This window comes from Ovis canadensis, chromosome X (assembly GCF_042477335.2).
Source record: "Ovis canadensis isolate MfBH-ARS-UI-01 breed Bighorn chromosome X, ARS-UI_OviCan_v2, whole genome shotgun sequence".
Lineage (NCBI taxonomy): Eukaryota > Metazoa > Chordata > Mammalia > Artiodactyla > Bovidae > Ovis > Ovis canadensis.
In genome coordinates, this window is record NC_091727.1 from 65,577,220 (window position 1) to 65,594,264 (window position 17,045).

The following is a 17,045-nucleotide window of genomic DNA, read 5'->3' on the forward strand; positions in this document are numbered from 1 at the left end:
TGAGGCCGGGAAGCAATGGGCCCAATGCCATGGTTCACCACAGGGAGCAGTTTCAGGTTTGAAATCACCCTGTGTTTTCTCCCCAAGAAATGCACTTCAGCATTTGTGCATTTACTCAGATAGCAATCCCAATCAGTAGATCCTCTTCACGCAGCAAAGCCCCAAAAGGTGTCCCCCTTGCTCTTTTGCCCTTTTGATTTTTAACTGTAATCTCTGCATTCTCAAGTCTTTTTCCCTGTGGTCCCTTTCTTGGAATTCATTTTCATACCTCTGTTTTTATTTTTAACTTTATTTTTTACTTTTTGGCCATACCTAATAGCATGTGGACTTAGTTCCCCAACCAGAATTTGAACTTGCTTCCTGTGCATTGGAATGTGGAGTCTTAACCACTGGACCACCAGGGAAGTCCTCATCTTTTTATTTTATTTTATTTTTTTCCTCATATTTTTAAATAGAAATATACCACTGGGCAGAAAACAGGCTTCTCACTGATAGCTAATGATACTCAACTAACATTCTTTCCCTGACTTTGTGTAGTAGAGCACAAAGCGGCTTTGAGCAGCTTGTGGCTTTTAATTTTTCTTCTCTTCCACTACTGTGATCTTCATTTCATAAGCCCTTAAAGCCTTTTTACATTTCAGAAACTCAGATTGGTGGTTCTTTTCATATGAGATTTTTGACATTTGGTTGCTAATATTGTTGGTAGCTTTCCTTTAAAACAGAACATATGAAAAAAATAAAATAAAACAGAACGTATGTTAGTAGCTTTCCTTTAAAACAGAATGTATTTTATTTTGCAGTCCCGTTGTTACTGTGGACTCAGACACTGATGAAGAGCCTGACTGCTGTAAGTAGAGTCTTCTCAAAGCAGTAATTTACAGTCTAAAAGTGTAATTTAGCCATGTCTTCGTAGAGATGACTGAAATGTGATTTTGGACATTTGGTATAAGCTGTTCTAGCTTTGTTTCTCTAGAGCTCTCTAGATTGGTGAAACAAAGTTTATTTCCCTACTGTGAGGAACAGAGGATGTCCTCTGTGCTTCTTTTCCAATTGGCTTCCTGTCCTTTTTCTCATTATAGATCTCTGTACTTTTTTATCTCCTCTCTCTCTCTGTCTCTCATGGGAGATGACTTAAGAGTCCACCATAAATTTTAACCAAGTCTAATTTATGGACTTTGGTTTTAGGGAGTTAAAGACATAGGTAATCAGATTTGACCATGCTTCACATGCTTTCTAATGACCTCTTTCTTTCTCTGATTCAGATATAACTGGAGTGAAGATGAAAAAGGAGACCGTCAGGTGGGTAGAATTGGTGAAAATTGACTTTTTTAAAGGAATAATATTTGGGTAAGATGATTTCAGAATAAACATCACATTTTCTCTGTGAATCCTATGTTCAGGGTTATAATGGGTGTTGGATCTCACACCTGGGTTCAAAATACTAGACTCCTTATCACTGGCCCATTATCTAATTGGTCAGTTTCTTCTTCATAATGTCTCTTTGAACCATCCCTTAACTTCTAGTCTCCACTACTAAGACCTTTATCAATTTTTACCCTTGTATTCATGCAAGAGCTTCTTACGTGGGCGGGCTCCTTAGCCTGATTTATTCCTCCTCTGATCAAGTCTGTATTCTACTTCCAGATTAATCTCCTGAGACACTGCTTTGATCATATTAATTTTCTATTCAAATTGTCTATCTAAGGGAGATCAAATAGGTAAGCCTAGGAGTTAAAGTCCTCTGTGAATTGGCCATAACCTGTCAGCATTATCTACTACTTTTCCTATTTAGGAGTCCTCTGCTACACTAAGGATTGTTGCTCAGGTGCCATACTATAGTGCTAAATTTACTGGAATGAATCTGAAATAACTTGTTTCCATATCAGCTCCTTGAATCCTGTAGGAATGTGAATTGGTCATTTCTGTTTCCCACACTAAGACGAAATAATGCTGTCAAGTGGGAAAATGTTTTTCTGGCTAGTTCTGATCTATCTCTGTTGATTATTTTTACAGCATGCAAGCCACCAAGCCTGACACCAATGTGTGAAGTCAGCAGTTGCAATCAGCTGAAATTCTAGAACTGAATAATGCATTGTATAAAGCTATCTATTGGAAATGATCAGTTTTGTTATTTATATTTTTGAAGTTAGGTCTATTGAGGTATGATTTACATACAGAAAAACTCACCCTTTTTAGGTATACAGTTTGATGAGTTTTGACAAACGTATATGGTATGTATATGGAGTAGGTACTGTAAACATCACCACAAAGATGCAGAATTTCCACCATTGCCATTTACATTTTGAATGTCATAGATCCTTAGAAATATCCTGATTTTCAGTATTATATGCTATAGAGCCCTTGACTGAAAATAAATTTAAGAATATCCAATTGGTTTTTTCCTGTCTCCACTAGATAGATGTTGAACAAATATGTAAAGAAAATCCATTTTGAGGTGTCTTCCTGGAGTGCCCACAGATCTTGATCCAGTTCTGGGGCCTTCTATCTGTGGGATACTGTAGGAAGGGTGGATTTGAGGAAGAAGGTGATGTGTTCAGTTTTGGGTATGCTGAGATTGAGGGGCCTACAGGCAGGGCTGATACTAAAAAAAATTTAACAACCAAGAGATACAAACAGGGATTAGTCAGGATTGCTGCCTGATTGGTTCAAACAGATACCACCAATAAACAGTTGGTGAGGCTGTACGTGTGTAGACTGACTAAAAATTGACCCTGCCCATAGGACATCCAGGTAGGAGACTGGCACTATGGAGCCAGAAGTCAGAAGCAAAGTTGGGCTGGTGGATAGATAATGTTTACCCAATCCTTAGGGATTGATTGGCTTGGCATGAAAGGGATGTGGATAAAACCTGGGGACGAGCAAGGAAGGGAAATGAGTGAGAAGGAGTGGGCAAACAAGTGAGAACCAAAATCAATAGTGTCCCAGGAATCAAGAATTTTAAGGATGGAATGAATGGTCAATAAGAGAGCAAAGGTCTGTAAACTTGGCAGCTTAAAAGTGGTGAATATGAAGGAAATGGATGAATAGATTTGTGTCTGTAACGAGGGCAGACAAGTTCCCTAGCAGCGTTTTAAGGAGTTTTCTCTCTCATCATAAAGGTATATCACACTTATACACTGTGTAGGAAATAAAGGTGGTGAATTTCAGCCTTCTGGAACATCTGACCCAAATACCTGGAGAGCTGAAAATGACAGTTCCAGAGGTGTGCCCACAACACCCACATCTTGGGTGTCACAGGGATACTGCTCACTTAGAGAGGTGGTGCTGGCTTTGGGCTGCAAAGAGTAGCACCCGGGAAAAACCTCCCCACTGAGGCTGCCTCTCTGCATCTGTGGCAGGGGGATCTCAACGCGGATAAAGAGAAATGGCAATTAGACTTTTCCTTAATCATTTTCCCCTCACACCAAAACCATTTGAACACATACCCTCTGACACCCCACTTCAACTCTCAATACTAGACAGATTCCTCCCTTTGAAAGGATTTAGGCAGATGGAAAGGTTTGGTAGGAAGTTAGGAAAGATGGAAAATCAGGAACAATGATTGAGTGGTTCCAGAGGAGGGGAACAGAGTTACTCTAGGAAACCAACAAAATCATTTCAAAGTGATTTTGCTCACTGGAGAAAAGTATAATAGAAAATGCAATGAAAAGAAGAATGTTGCTTTCATGCTTTTGTTTTTCTCTGTCCTGTCACTCAGCTACGTGGTGATTGACTCAGACTCTGATGATGAATACGTCCCTGAGAAAAAGAAACCTAAGCTACGTGAAATAAATCACAAAGGCAAGTATACTACTAACTTAGAGAAAGAGCTGTGCAGTGCAGCTTCACCATGCACAGTCATCTCAGGATGAGTCGGCAAACATTCTGTTTTGAATCATTCCATAGTGAGTGCCACTGTTTTTCCTTCCTATGTGCTAGATGTGGATATGGCTGGGTCCCCTGCACTCCCTGGTTAATTTCCTAACAGAGCAGCAGCTGTTCCTGCTACCGTAGAACCCAGGCATCACCCTCTGTAGGGTTCTTACCTACTGAGCATTATGTTGCAGGAGCAGAGGAGGTTAGGAACTCAACCTGAGCAACATGAAGGTTGCCCTGCTGTTTTGCCTTCCACTCTTCATCTCTCTGTGTGTGGATGACAGGGAGGAGGAAGGGACTCATTCTTTCCAGTCTGATGGAGATGAGGACGTGTGAGGCTTATAGGCTAGCTGGCGGTGACTTCTCAGGGATACGCTTGTTTTCTCTGTCTAGCTGTTTGTCTTTGCCTTTTGCTACCCTCTTTATATTTTCTAGAGAGTCTTGTTTTTCTTAGCGTGTATTTGCCGTAACAGATCCTTGCCTCTTTGAATTCAGAGGCCCTCATCACCTTTCAGGAGGTGTGGAGTGTTTTACTTGCAATTCAGAACCTGTTCAGTGGGTTTGAGACATAGGAAGACTAGGAGCTTCTTAAACCTTTGGGATAGTATTTTACTGATCTCCATTTGCTTAGGACCTGACATAGGGCAAGAGACATGGGCACCTGCTTAAAGTACTGGAACCCTTAAAAATACTGGCTGCTGCTTTGGTAACTACCCCCCGAGCTAGCATTGGCCAGATTCTGCTAGTTAACCTGGGATATCAGAGCAGGGAAAGGATAGGTGGCTTGGAACCCTCATCTCCTACTGTTTCATCACCTGTCCCATCTGATTTCTTTTTTCCCCTCCTCTCTAGCTCTGAGTAGATTGCCTGAGCAGGATGCAGGTCCAGGTGCAGAGTAGGGGGTGTAACATGACAAGCTTCTGCAATGTACACAGAGCCCCAGGGGAAGTAGCTTTAGCATAGGGGCCTGAATGACAAAGCCAAAGTCAGTTGCTGACTCCTTTAGTCAGAAGATCCATAAATCGGGTTGATTCACAATATTTTGTCAGTTTCAGGTGTGTTAGTTTCATAGCAAAGTGATTAGGTTACTCACACACATATATTCCTTTTTTCTATTATTTTCCATTTTAGTTTATTACAAGACACTGACTATAGTTCCCTGTGCTATACAGTAGGTCTTTGTTGGTTATCCATTTTACACATTGTAGTGTGTATATGTTAATGCCAAACTCCTAATTTATCTTTCCTCCCTCGCCCACCTCTTTCCCCTTTTGTAACCAGAAATTTGTTTTCTAGGTCTGTGAGTGTTTCTGTTTTATAAATTTGTTCATTTTTGTCCCTACTTTTTAGAATTTAAATTGCACATGGGAAATCTTTAAATCTTCTAGGAAGGATGACTTTTTTCCCATAGGAACACCCACTGCTTTTTCTTTCCTTACTGCATATCTGCGGTTCTTTTTTTTTTTTTAAGTTCTTTGATAATTAATTTAAATCATAGATGGTACTCAAAATATGTTATCCCAAATATGGAATTTTAGGATAAAGAGTTTTTGCACCATAAATACATTTTTATAACTTGTCTGTGCTGTGATTTATATTTTTTACATCCAGAATCGTAGAAATCTAGATGCTGAACTCTGAGCAGAATGCAGACAGCTTGTGTCTTAGGCATGCTGCCCCTTGTTTCCAGATGAACAGATGGGTCCTCTATGAGGCTAGGGACCATCCCAGTGTTCCCAGGGCCTCTTGGTGCTGGCATCAGAACTTCTGTCCTCATTTTCACATCAGTGGTTCTGAGAGCTTTGGACTTATGGACTAGTTTAAGAAAGAAGTTTTGGGGGGTAACAAAGGATTGCCAATTTTTAATTTTTCTAATGATGGAAATAAATTCCAACTATCATGTGTCATCATAATTTCATAAAATAAAGAGTGCCAAAAGTTTAATGACAACATAATCTCAAAATAAAGTACAGTCCTTTAAGTTATAGAAGCCAGGCTTGATTCGCAGGGAGAACCCACTTTATTATTCTCTCTCTCTCTCTCTCTTTTTTTTTTTTTTTTTGCTTTGGCCCAGTGAAAATATACAAGTTTCAGACCTGTGGGAACCCCTGAGCACCTCCATGGTGCTACTCAGAGAATGTGATTTGAAAATTGCCTCTGGGTTTGAATTCCTATTTTATCTGTCATTGTTCTCAGCAAGATAAAGTAGCAGAGGGAAAAGAGTCTAAAATAACTGATTCTTAACTGTGATTCATTATACCACAGTTCCTGGCTTGTTTAATTTGTGCTCAATAATCTGAAGTTGAGGGGGGTGTGAGGGTGGGGGGAGTATGTTTATACATGATTGTGTTTCGAATTTCAGGTAAGAGTCAGAAAGTGTCTGATACTAAGAAGCAGCTGACCCAGGAGGCTCCAATAGTTATCACTGATGATGATGATGATGATCTGGAAAAACCTGTGGTGACAGAAAATGATTCGTGTGGTCAGAACAAAATTGTCAAAGTTGAGGAAGAGGAGAAGGATGGGTTTGCTGTCCTCCAGCACAAGTTATCTTCTGCAGCTGGTAAGCAGAGTCTTCTGAAAAATCTCTGCCAGCTGCCAAATGATGATCCTAAAGCTAAACCAGAGATTTTAGACAGAAAGTTGTCAACTGATGAAGAGTCTATGCCTGTGGTGGAACAACCAAGGAAAAGGAAAAATAAAGCCAAAAACATAACTGTGCCACCTGGTAAGCCAATCAAACCAAGTATGTCTGTCCCGCTGACTAAGCCTAGTGCAACAGCTGTGCCAGCCAGGCTCGCTGTTCCCTTTCCCCCAGATATGTTTGTCTTGTAGAGTCTATCTTGCTTATTAACTCTCTGCCATATTTCAGCAGCTCTCTAGTGGCCAAGGGTGGCAGCCATCACAGTGAAAAGGCTCTTTCTGAGGAGGGGGAGGGATGGCCTTGTTGTCCTCATGCTCCCAGGCTCAATTGCCACTTTGCTGTAGGAAGCTGTAAGTCTGAGCTGCTCCTCCCTCCCAGGTTCCCAAAGTTCCAGACTTCATCAGTAATAAGAGCACTTACATAACTGTGTTAAGTATCTTTCCGAATCTGTCCCCCTAGTCGATGGTGAGCCGCCTTTTCTTTTTTCTTGGCTGCTCCATGTAGCATCCGAGGTCTGTTACCTGACCAGGGATCAAACCCATGCCCTCTGCAGTGGAAGCACAGAGTCTTTACCACTGGACCATCAGAGATGTCCCGATAGTGAGCCTCTTGGTGAGAGGGTTCTCACTCATCTTTTAGTCTCTCCCAAAGTCTAGCCTGGTAGTTGGCATGTAATAGATGTTTAATAACTTTTAGATAAATGAATGAAGGGCGCTACCTCCTAAATACATGAATTTCTAGCTAGTTCAGTTCAGTTGCTCAGTCATGTTCAACTCTTTGCAACCCCATGGACTGCAGCACGCCAGGCTTCCCTGTCCATCACCAGCTCCTGGAGCTTAACCAAACATATCCATCATCACATTGGTGATGCCATCCAACCGTCTCATCCTCTGTCGTCCCCTTCTCCTCCAGCCTTCAATCTTTCCCAGCATCAGGGTCTTTGCCAATGGTCAGTTCTTCACATCAGGTGGCCAAAGTATTGGAGCTTCAGCATCAGTCCTGATTCAGTCCTGATCATTCAGGACTGATTTCCTTTAGGATTGACTGGATCTCCTTGCAGTCCACGGGACTCTCAAGAGTCTTCTCCAACACCACAGTTTAAAAGCACCAATTCTTCGGTGCTCAGCTTTCTTTATAGTCCAACTTTCACATCCATACATGACTACTGGAAAAACCATAGCTTTGACTAGATGGACCTTTTTTGGCAAAGTAATGTCTCTGCTTTTTAATATGCTGTCTAGGTTGGTCATAGCTCCTTTCTTCCAAGGAGCAAGCATCTTAATTTCATGGCTGCAGTCACCATCTGCAGTGATTTTGGAGCCCCCCCAAAATAAAGTCTGTCACTGTTTCCATTGTTTCCCCATCTATTTGCCATGAAGTGATGGGACCAGATGCCATGATCTTAGTTTTCTGAATGTTGAGTTTTAAGCCAACTTTTTCACTCTCATCTTTCACTTTCATCAAGAGGCTCTTTAGTTCTTCACTTTCTGCCATAAGGGTGGTGTCATCAGCATATCTGAAGTTATTGATATTTCTCCTGGCAATCTTGATTCCAGCTTGTGCTTCATCCAGCCTGGCATTTCTCATGATGTACTCTGCCTATAGGTTAAATAAGCATGGTGACAATATACAAGCTTCACGTATTCCTTGCCTGATTTGGAACCAGTCTGTTGTTCCATGTCCAGTTCTAACTTGCTTCTTGACCTGCATACAGATTTCTCAGAAGGCAGGTCAGGTGGCCTGGTATTCCCATCTCTTTAAGAATTTTCCACTGATAAATGAATTTCTAGCTGGAGCAACTAGCAGTGTGGGTACTAGACAAAGGAGAGAAAATTTGGCTTGTATACTGAATAAAGGTGCTGCCTAGGATGGGACCCACCCTCCTCAAAGCAAGTGTGTGAGCTATGCCACACCATTTCTTATACTGCTTGTGCCTCTGTTGTCCCCACAATCTAACCTTCTATGGTATATTCATGTAGCTTCATAATAGTCCTCGGTGCCTAGGATAGAATCCTGCCCCACTTACTCCGCCTGCAGCTCTGTGACTCATGTAGGTAAAACCTTTCATGCCAGCTACTAGAGTAGGATGCATGCTTCAGAAAGCAGCTTTTAGTTTATCCTTTTTAGTTTTTATCAACACTAAAATGTACTCTGGGCTTGTTTGTGGGGGCCTCTCCTGGGTTTACCTTCCTGTTAGCTGCCAGTTGGTACCAATTTCCAGGGTGTGGATGAACTATTATCTTTTCAGCTGTTAAAGAACGAAAGAAGCGTAAGCCTTCAAAGAAGAAACCCAAGACATCGAAATCTGAAAAATCCAAGCCTGGGTATGTACTGCTCACAGTCAGTGGCTCAGGAATTGACTGCACAGTTGTCACATGTGAAGCCATTCACTGGTCACGTGGGAGGGTCTTTGAGGAAGTGAAGGGGTCTGGTGGGCAGCATGGAACAAGTTTTATATCCCTGAATTGGGAGGATAGACTCAGCAGCAGGAGGAAGGTGGGGAGAGGAGGAACCTCTGTGTCCCCTTCCTCCGTCTCCCTAGCAGAGCTGGTGTGGGCGCTCCACGCAGAACCTAGCGGTTCTGGGCAGACTGGAGCTTTTACCCCCACAGCAGCTCTGGCTTCTGAGATTTCCTTTGTCTTTAGACTCAGATTGTTTAAATGATGTATAGCCAAACAAGATCATTTTTTTTCAGGCTAGATACAGCCCTATGGCCACCAGTTTTCACAGAACTAAAAGCAAAGGCAGTAGGAATGGTGAGAAGGTAGCATGAATGTGTTCCCATCCATTGGAATTGAGGGGAGGCAGTCAAGATTATCTTCCAGGGTTTCAGATGAACCCTTAAAAAATTTTTTTTTTAAATTGAAGTGTAGTTGATTTACAATATCATCTCAGTTTCAGGTATACAGCATAGCAATTCAGTGTGTGTATTTTCAGATTCTTTCCCCTTAGATGTTATCACATAATATTGAGTATAGTCCCCTGAGTTGTATAGTAGATCCCTGTTGATTATCTATTTTATATGAACCCTTATTCTTACTACCTATATATTCTTGCTAATTTTTATATCTTAAATGTTAGGATGAAAGGGATCGCTTGCAGTCCATTTATCTTTATTAAGCTATATGTTATGTATGTATTGATACTGGTATTATATTGTTATATTGATAGTGAAAACAGCAGGTTGTTTAGACCAAAGACATGTTAATGTCAAAGGAAGCAAAAAAAAAAAAATTTAATGCATTTCCTCACTTAGATTCTAGGAACTTCACTTTTTCTCTTAAAAATGTGATAGAGTGAACATACTTTTTTTTTTTTAACTTGCATTCAGGAATAATGTATACTTCCATCTGAATTATGTTACAAAAGAAGGGGTATATTTGAAGGACTGTATGATTCTTTTTTTACCTGTATTTTAGGGCAATAAATGCATCTTAAGGGAAGAAGAAAAATGATATGTCAGGCGTGAGGGCAATAGAGAAACTGGACTTGAGTAGAGAGGCTTTCTGTTTCTGCATTTCTCTTCAGTTTGGTGTACCCTTTCTTAGATGGGCCCTCTTAGCAAAGCTTCTTCTCTGGATTCTCAGATCCATATTTAAGCTGCTTTGCTTCTAGGGACATGTGTCTTGGGTAGGTCCCAGGTTGCTTTGCTAGAGAACGTGACGAATGAAGGAAAAAGCTGCTCCTTTGTGTCGCTGTCCTCTGCCTCATCCAAAGAAGGCTGGCCTGTTGGGACTCTTCACTGTGCCTTGCTGCTTCCTGTTTTAGTCTGTAGGCTTCCTGTTCTCAGCATTGTTCCCGTGGAGGCTGCTGGCTGGTCATGGTGTCTGATGTACTTGTCTGGGGTCTTGTTGGTTCCTCTGATGTGGAGATGTTCAGCCTGCAGTAGAGTGGCATCACCACTGAAGTGAAGGCTTGCTAAGCCACAAGCTGCTTGACATGAGCACAGACACATGCAAGGGTCATGCTCTCTGCTGAGGTCTATAGAGGGTTTAGGTTTTTATCTGCCACCTTTTCTGATGCAAATTTGCTTTCAGAGCTAAATAATTGGAGGCAGAAATGTTAGTCACCCATATCAGGTTTTGGGGTGAGAGATTCTATCTTTAGCTGCCTTTGTCTTGTCTGGTACTTTTCCCCCACCTGCAACTCAGGCACCTCTCATAGGGTTTTATTTTGTGACTTAAGGGGTAACAAGTGTCTTGGCAAAATCTCTGCTTCAGAAGTTCTGTTAAGTCAGAAACACTTCCCTATGTTTGCTAGTGGTTTATCTTTTCAGCTCTGTGGGCTGATCTTTTTGGATTTGTGGACTGTCCAAGCCAAGATTAAAATGTTAAATAGTTATTACAAGTGTGTTTTTTTATGGGCTCTGCACTATTCTTTTTTTTTTTTTTTTGCACTATTCTTTGTGCATTTGAATTATGCCTTGAAAGATGGGACAGCAATAGTGGTCTAATGGAAAGACCACAAGATTTGGGTCAGTATATTCAGTGTCTCTGAACTTTGGGTAAGTCATTTAACTTCTGAACTTTGATTTTGTCATGTGCTAAGTGGAAATGGAAAGAATAGTAGTGGCTTCTTTGGAGGATGGTGTGAGGATTAAATATGATGATGTAAAAAAGAAATTCTTGGCAAATGATGAAGCGCTCCACAGAGGGTGGGTCTCCGGAGAAGTGAAGGTGTGACTATTCTAGGCCATGGACAAATAGGTTTTGCCAAGGTATGAATGAACTATGCGAAATGTCAGTCCATGTCCTGGGAACATTTAAGTTGCTCGCTTTGGCCAGAGTGGAAATGGTAGCTGGAAATAGAGGTTGGAACCAGGTTGACCTGGGCCTTAAATGTTGGGCCGCACAGAGAGGGACATCACTGGAACATGGCCTAGGAAAAGTAATCTGAAGGTGTATGTGTGTGGTTGGATTAGAAGAAAAAGAGCCTGTAGGTAAGGAACACAGTGGGATGTTATAGTAGCAAGGCATAGAGAAGAGGACAGGGTGATGACAGCAGGGTGGAAAGGAGAGGCTGGCTGGAAGAGATGATGTGAAGCAGACAGTGATCTGTCTTTGTACCTAGTTGAATATGGGATGAAAGAGAAAATGGATTTTAAAATGTCTCAGGTTTTTAGCCTGTTGTAACAGAAGTTGGACAATTAAACACATTTAGCTGGAGACATAACTCAGGTTAGTGAAGTCAAGTCGCTCAGTCATGTCCGACTCTTTGCGACCCCGTGGACTGTAGCCCACCAGACTCCTCCGTACTCAGGTTAGTTGGTTGGAAATTTGCACTGGGCACTTGTGAACTCAGAACTAGATCTTAGGAGAGAGGTGGAGACTGCAGATCAAGGTATGGGATCGCTCCTTTTGGGGTTGGAACCATGGGCTTCACATCTCTGACAGTGTGTGGGGAGTGAAGGCAAAAAGGCTATGAATGGAACCTTATAGGAGATGCCCTTGTAGCAGGAGCTGGAAGGAAGAGAGACCAGCAAGTCTTCTAAGTCTCTCTTGTCGTGACCTGTATATATGCATTTCTTCTACTGAGTTCTTTCACTCTATAAAACTCAGCCTTTTTTACTTTTGCAGGGATTCTCAGTGTGAAATACCTGGATGTTTCTTTCATGGCCTTGAAAACGTAAAGCAGTATTCTGGAAGGAATTACAAACGAAATAAGGATGAACTGATTCAGAAAATCTACGCTCTGCTTAACAGATCTGTCTTTGATCAAAAGGTAGAGTCAATGAATAAGCACCTATTGAACATTTGCTGTATGCCCAGCTCTCTTGGGTGCTGGGAGGTGTGCAGATGTACTAACTGTATATTTCCTGCCCTTGAGAAGTGTGTTTAGATGGGGAGGGGAGATGAGACATGCATATGTGAAAGAAACAGAATGTTTTGTGGGTTATAGTATATGGTCCAGACTGTTACTACCATAGGCGATCAGCAGAGGGAGAAATCACTGAGAGCCTGAGCAAGTTGGGAAATAGGATTGCCTGGAGGGACTGAGACTTGTTTTGGGTCTTGAAGGATGGTAAGGGGAGAGAACAGCAGTGGTTGGGGAGATGACAAGTGTTGAGGCTTGACTATCTGGAAGAGAGGGTTTGTGTTAAGGATACTAGGAAACAGCTATGGGACCTTGGGCATTACTGAACCTCTGTTTGCTCATCTGTAAAGTGGGGGCAGTAGTAGTATACCTCCTGCCTACTACACAGAATCCTGAAGTGCCTAGAACAGGACCTGTGATATGGTGAACAATACATATTAGCTGGTGTAGGCCTGGTTAATAGAGGGTCTTGGGAATCAGGTTGGAAAAATGGAAATCAGTAGGCACCACTGCCCAGGAATATGATATAACATGGAGTGGCTGCTGAAAGAAATGGTTTTGTCAGTGGTATGGGGGTATGGACTGGATCGGAGAGAATCTGGAGGCAGAGAGACCTGTGGTCATTAGGTTTTTCAGACTTTATTGTCTCTGGTGACAAAACTTTCTGCATGGAAAGTTCTTAGATCTTTCTAAAGGTTCCCCAACCTTTGGAGCCCTTCCTGATGACACTGGTATTACATCAGATGACTCTGATGAGTAGAACCTTTAAGTGTTCTGAGTTGCACGGTCTCTGTCTCCTAGCCCAGCAGAAGTGTCCTTTCCTTGGCTGCCCCTGACTTTTGTCTCCATGCAAGGGAGCAGAGATTCTGCATTCATATTCTTGCAACAGTCTTGTCTTTGCCTGGGCTTCAGTTTACATTTTATTCTCCCCAGAATGTTAGATTTGCACAACTCTTGAGTTGATATTTTCTGGTCTGCTTAGAACTGCTTTTTGATTTGTTCTTGTTTGCTTTTTGTTCTCAGTTGCCGGAGAAAATCGACATTGGCTGGAATAATAAGATGCTGAGAACTGCTGGCTTATGCACCACTGGCAAGCTTCGATACCCTAAGAGAGAGCGTTATGCTAAGATTCAGATTTCTCTGAAAGTCTGCGACTCTGCAGGTGACAGTGGGAGTAGGGTGGCTCCTCTCTGTGCTTCCTTCCCACACCTGAAGGGTTTCTCTTGGGTGCTGGTGTCCTCCGGCCGCCTGAATCACAGCCTCCCTACCACTTCTGGGTGGACAGGTCTACTGTGTGTTGCTTAGAGGACATTATTATTGGATGTCTCACCACCACTGAGAGTCTAGTTTGTCCGTATTTCTGCCAGGCCTAACTTAATTTCTGCAGCTCCCCATTACAGGCGGCAGCATCTCCATTCTCCCAGTAACAAGTTCAAGGGTCCCTATATCTAGCCTATCACTGGATGTTCATAATGACTCTCCTATTATCATTCCTTCTCTGTCTTTGCTTTGCCCAGCTATGGACCCCTGTCACCTCAGTTTTCTCCCTGCTCCGTGCGATTTCCTGATAGGAAACCTCAGGCTTGCCAATGCCTGGAGTATGGCTTACGAGGCCATTGTACTCTGCCCCCCTCCATTGGCCAGTCTTGTCTCTGACTACTCCACCTGTGCTTTAGCTAGCCTTTCTTCACGCTGGCTTTGAAAATAGACTGCACTTTCCTGACCCCAACCTTGGCTCACTTTTCCCACCACATCCCGCCAATTGTTAATTGCCCAGCTTTTCCATGGAGCTTCTCCTGACCAAACCCCACTGATGTTCTCGGAGGGTGGCGACTGGGTCTCAGCTGGATGTATTTGTAGCAGTGTCCCATAAAAAGAGCACACTGGAGCTTTTCTGAAAGTACTTGCTCACCTGAGGCTCTCTGCCATTAACAAAATTGGGTTGGAGTAGGTTGAAATTTCACTTTCAGCATCCTGGGGAGATAATGCTTCTTCCTGCCCACATATGCTTGTGGATCTGGTCGGGTGGAAAGTCTAGGGGTGGTTGGGTAACAGACCAGTGGTAATTGGTTTAAGGCTCAGGATTTCTTTCCATTCCTCTCCTAAGACCGACTCCGAGACACTTTGATCCATGAGTTATGCCATGCAGCCTCCTGGCTGCTTGATGGCATCCGTGATTCTCATGGTGACATGTGGAGATACTATGCCCGAAAATCGAATATGGTGCACCCGGAGTTGCCCAAGGTCACCCGTTGCCATAACTACAAGATTAACTACAAGATTCATTACGAGTGTACTCAGTGCAAATTCAGGTAAGACCCTTCTCCTTAGACTTTTCCAATTATGTTTTTACTGTGGCCTCCACATGGCTCTGCAGGAAGTACATGGCTATCTGACTTGAGGAGTAAAACTTCTCTACACCTTTCTGTGGTGTCTTTCTCCATTCTCTTCTGCTTTGAGCTGGCCTGACCATAGCCCCTTCGTGGTGTCCCACTTTCTGAGATCCCACAGAAAATGTCTGGCTTTGGACCCAAGGCCAGCAGCTCTGAGAAGATGTGGAGGTACAGTAACTGATTCCTTTGCTCTGTGGTGTCTCTTTCCTCCTTAGGGTCGGGCGCTATAGCAGATCGCTGGATACCACCCGCTTCATCTGTGCCAGGTGCAAGGGCTCTCTGGCCATGTTGCCACTAACTCGGAAAGATGGAACCCCCATTAAGCCCCACGTGAGGCCATTTGCCAGATATGTACAGGAGAATTATAGAAAAGTCAAGAGGGAGACAGAAGGGATAACTCATGGGGATGTGATGAGAAAGCTCAGCAAGGATTTTTTTGCCGAAAAACAAAGTCAGGGTATTTGAGGTTATCTGAGAATGTATTTGTGTGAGATGAGTCATCTTTGGCTTCATCTATTAGTAAGGAGTTTTAGGAAGATATATTTGATGCTGTGAAACTATGAATATTAGAATTTAAATTCTTTGAAAAACGCTTCCTGTTGTTAATGATGATTGTTCTTCCCCAAGGATTCTGTTGTTGTTAACCATTTTGTGCTGATACTCAAAAGCCCTTTGGATATACCTTGGATCTTACTTATATGCTATTCTTAACATGTAGAACAAAATGCAAAATATGTAGAACAAAATGTGAATGTGTAGAACAAAATGCAAAAGAGAAATACGTTTTTGAGAGAAGGAGAGACATGCTGCAAAGAGAACATGTTTTAAAGGCAGTATTTCAAAACCAAGGCTTCTGTCTGATGGAACCTGTTACACCTACATAGAAATAAGAGAAATGTGCTTCACGAATTGAGTTGCTCTTGACATTGTATGAAGTCATCTGAGCCAATGTATTTGTTCATAAAATAAAGAAGAAGCCACCTAAGCAGTGTAATTGTTCATAGAATAAAAATAAAATGTTTTTTGCTGTTTACTTGTTAGCAAAGTCTGTTCATTGACAACCCATGTCCAGAGTGGAACAAATCCTTGGATCTTTTGTCCAAGACCCCTGATTTCTTTTTTTTTTTCCTACAGTAAAGTTTTGAATACATTTTATTTCTTTTTCTTTTTTTTGTCTTTTATTTTTACTTTATTTTACTTTACAATACTGTATGGTTTTGCCATACATTGACATGAATCCCCAGGGGTGTACATGCATTCCCAAACATGAACCCCCCTCCCACCTCCCTCCCCATAACATCTCTCTGTAAGACCCCTGATTTCATAAGCTTTCCAGGATGTGTCTAGAAGAACAGCCTCCACTTCGGGTTTCTGTTGGATTTTTCTGACTGCCCCTAAGCACTTAAACAACCTCTCCACTTTGGGGAGGTATCTGGAATATAGGCTGGAATCAATGTTGTACTTGTTTGTTATTTCTGCCAAAACAGATTACCAGGAGGTTAGTGACTTAACACAAATGTATTATCTTCCATCTCAAGAGGTCAGAAGTCTGGTGCAGACCTCAGACCTCAGACCTCAAGGTGTGGGTAGGGCTGAATTCCTTTCCAGAGGCCCTGGGGGAATCAGTTTCCTTGTCTTCTCAGTGTCCAGGGGCTACTTGCATTCCTTGGTTTGTGGCCCTCTTCCTCTGTCTTGAAAGCCAGCAACATCTTTCTTTGACTCTCTTCCTGCCTTCCTCTTTCCCTTTTAAGCACCCTTGTGATAATATTGGGCTCACCCAAATAATCCAGGAAAATCTCGATTTCCTTTTGCCAAATAAGGTAACGTATTAACACATTCACAAGTTCTAGAGATTAGAGTGTGGACATTTGGGAACTTGTTATTCGGCCTACTCCAAACATCTTTACTAGTCTAGCATCACTGGTAATTTTTATAGGCAAGATGTGTTATTCTGTCATCTCTCCATCTCCTTCGTTTTGCAGATGCTGAGGGTGTTCTTTCAGTGGCCACAAACTGAAGTCTTAAGCGCAAGTCTAGATGGGATTGGGTATATGCACAGGGTAGTGCGAGTTTCCCTAGCTGAATCCTTGGGTTCTTCTCCAGTCCCACCTCCAGCTATATCGGCAGTCTCAGCAAAGGCCCAGCTGGCCTGTGAAACTGGATCATGGCACACTGGTGACTTCATCAGGGAGAACTGACAGTGCAGTGGTTCTACCCCTGCCAAAGTAGGGTCCAAGCCTTTGCTTAACTCAGTAGCCCTGTCATCTGCCTTCCTGGCGAGCCCTGATAGTTTCCTCCACTCCCACCCCAGCTATAGC

At 42.5% G+C, this 17,045-nt stretch overlaps 1 protein-coding gene across 4 annotated transcripts in view; it reads left to right on the forward strand.

The window, feature by feature from the left end:
- The window catches only part of GCNA (germ cell nuclear acidic peptidase), a 26,623-nt gene extending 10,863 nt beyond the window's left edge, over positions 1 to 15,760 (forward strand). For 3 of the 4 annotated variants that reach the window (XM_070291803.1, XM_070291804.1, XM_070291805.1), the window contains 9 exons: positions 801 to 847; positions 1,263 to 1,299; positions 3,719 to 3,801; positions 6,239 to 6,604; positions 8,769 to 8,844; positions 12,097 to 12,241; positions 13,358 to 13,496; positions 14,442 to 14,646; positions 14,943 to 15,760. In XM_070291803.1, coding sequence (XP_070147904.1) covers positions 801 to 847; positions 1,263 to 1,299; positions 3,719 to 3,801; positions 6,239 to 6,604; positions 8,769 to 8,844; positions 12,097 to 12,241; positions 13,358 to 13,496; positions 14,442 to 14,646; positions 14,943 to 15,192 — 1,348 coding nt within the window. In that variant the 3' untranslated portion in view covers positions 15,193 to 15,760. Of the gene's footprint in view, positions 1 to 800; positions 848 to 1,262; positions 1,300 to 1,644; positions 3,802 to 6,238; positions 6,605 to 8,768; positions 8,845 to 12,096; positions 12,242 to 13,357; positions 13,497 to 14,441; positions 14,647 to 14,942 lie in introns of all 4 variants that reach the window. The other variant, XM_070291806.1, reaches the window with a different exon arrangement.
- Positions 15,761 to 17,045: the final 1,285 nt, after the last annotated feature.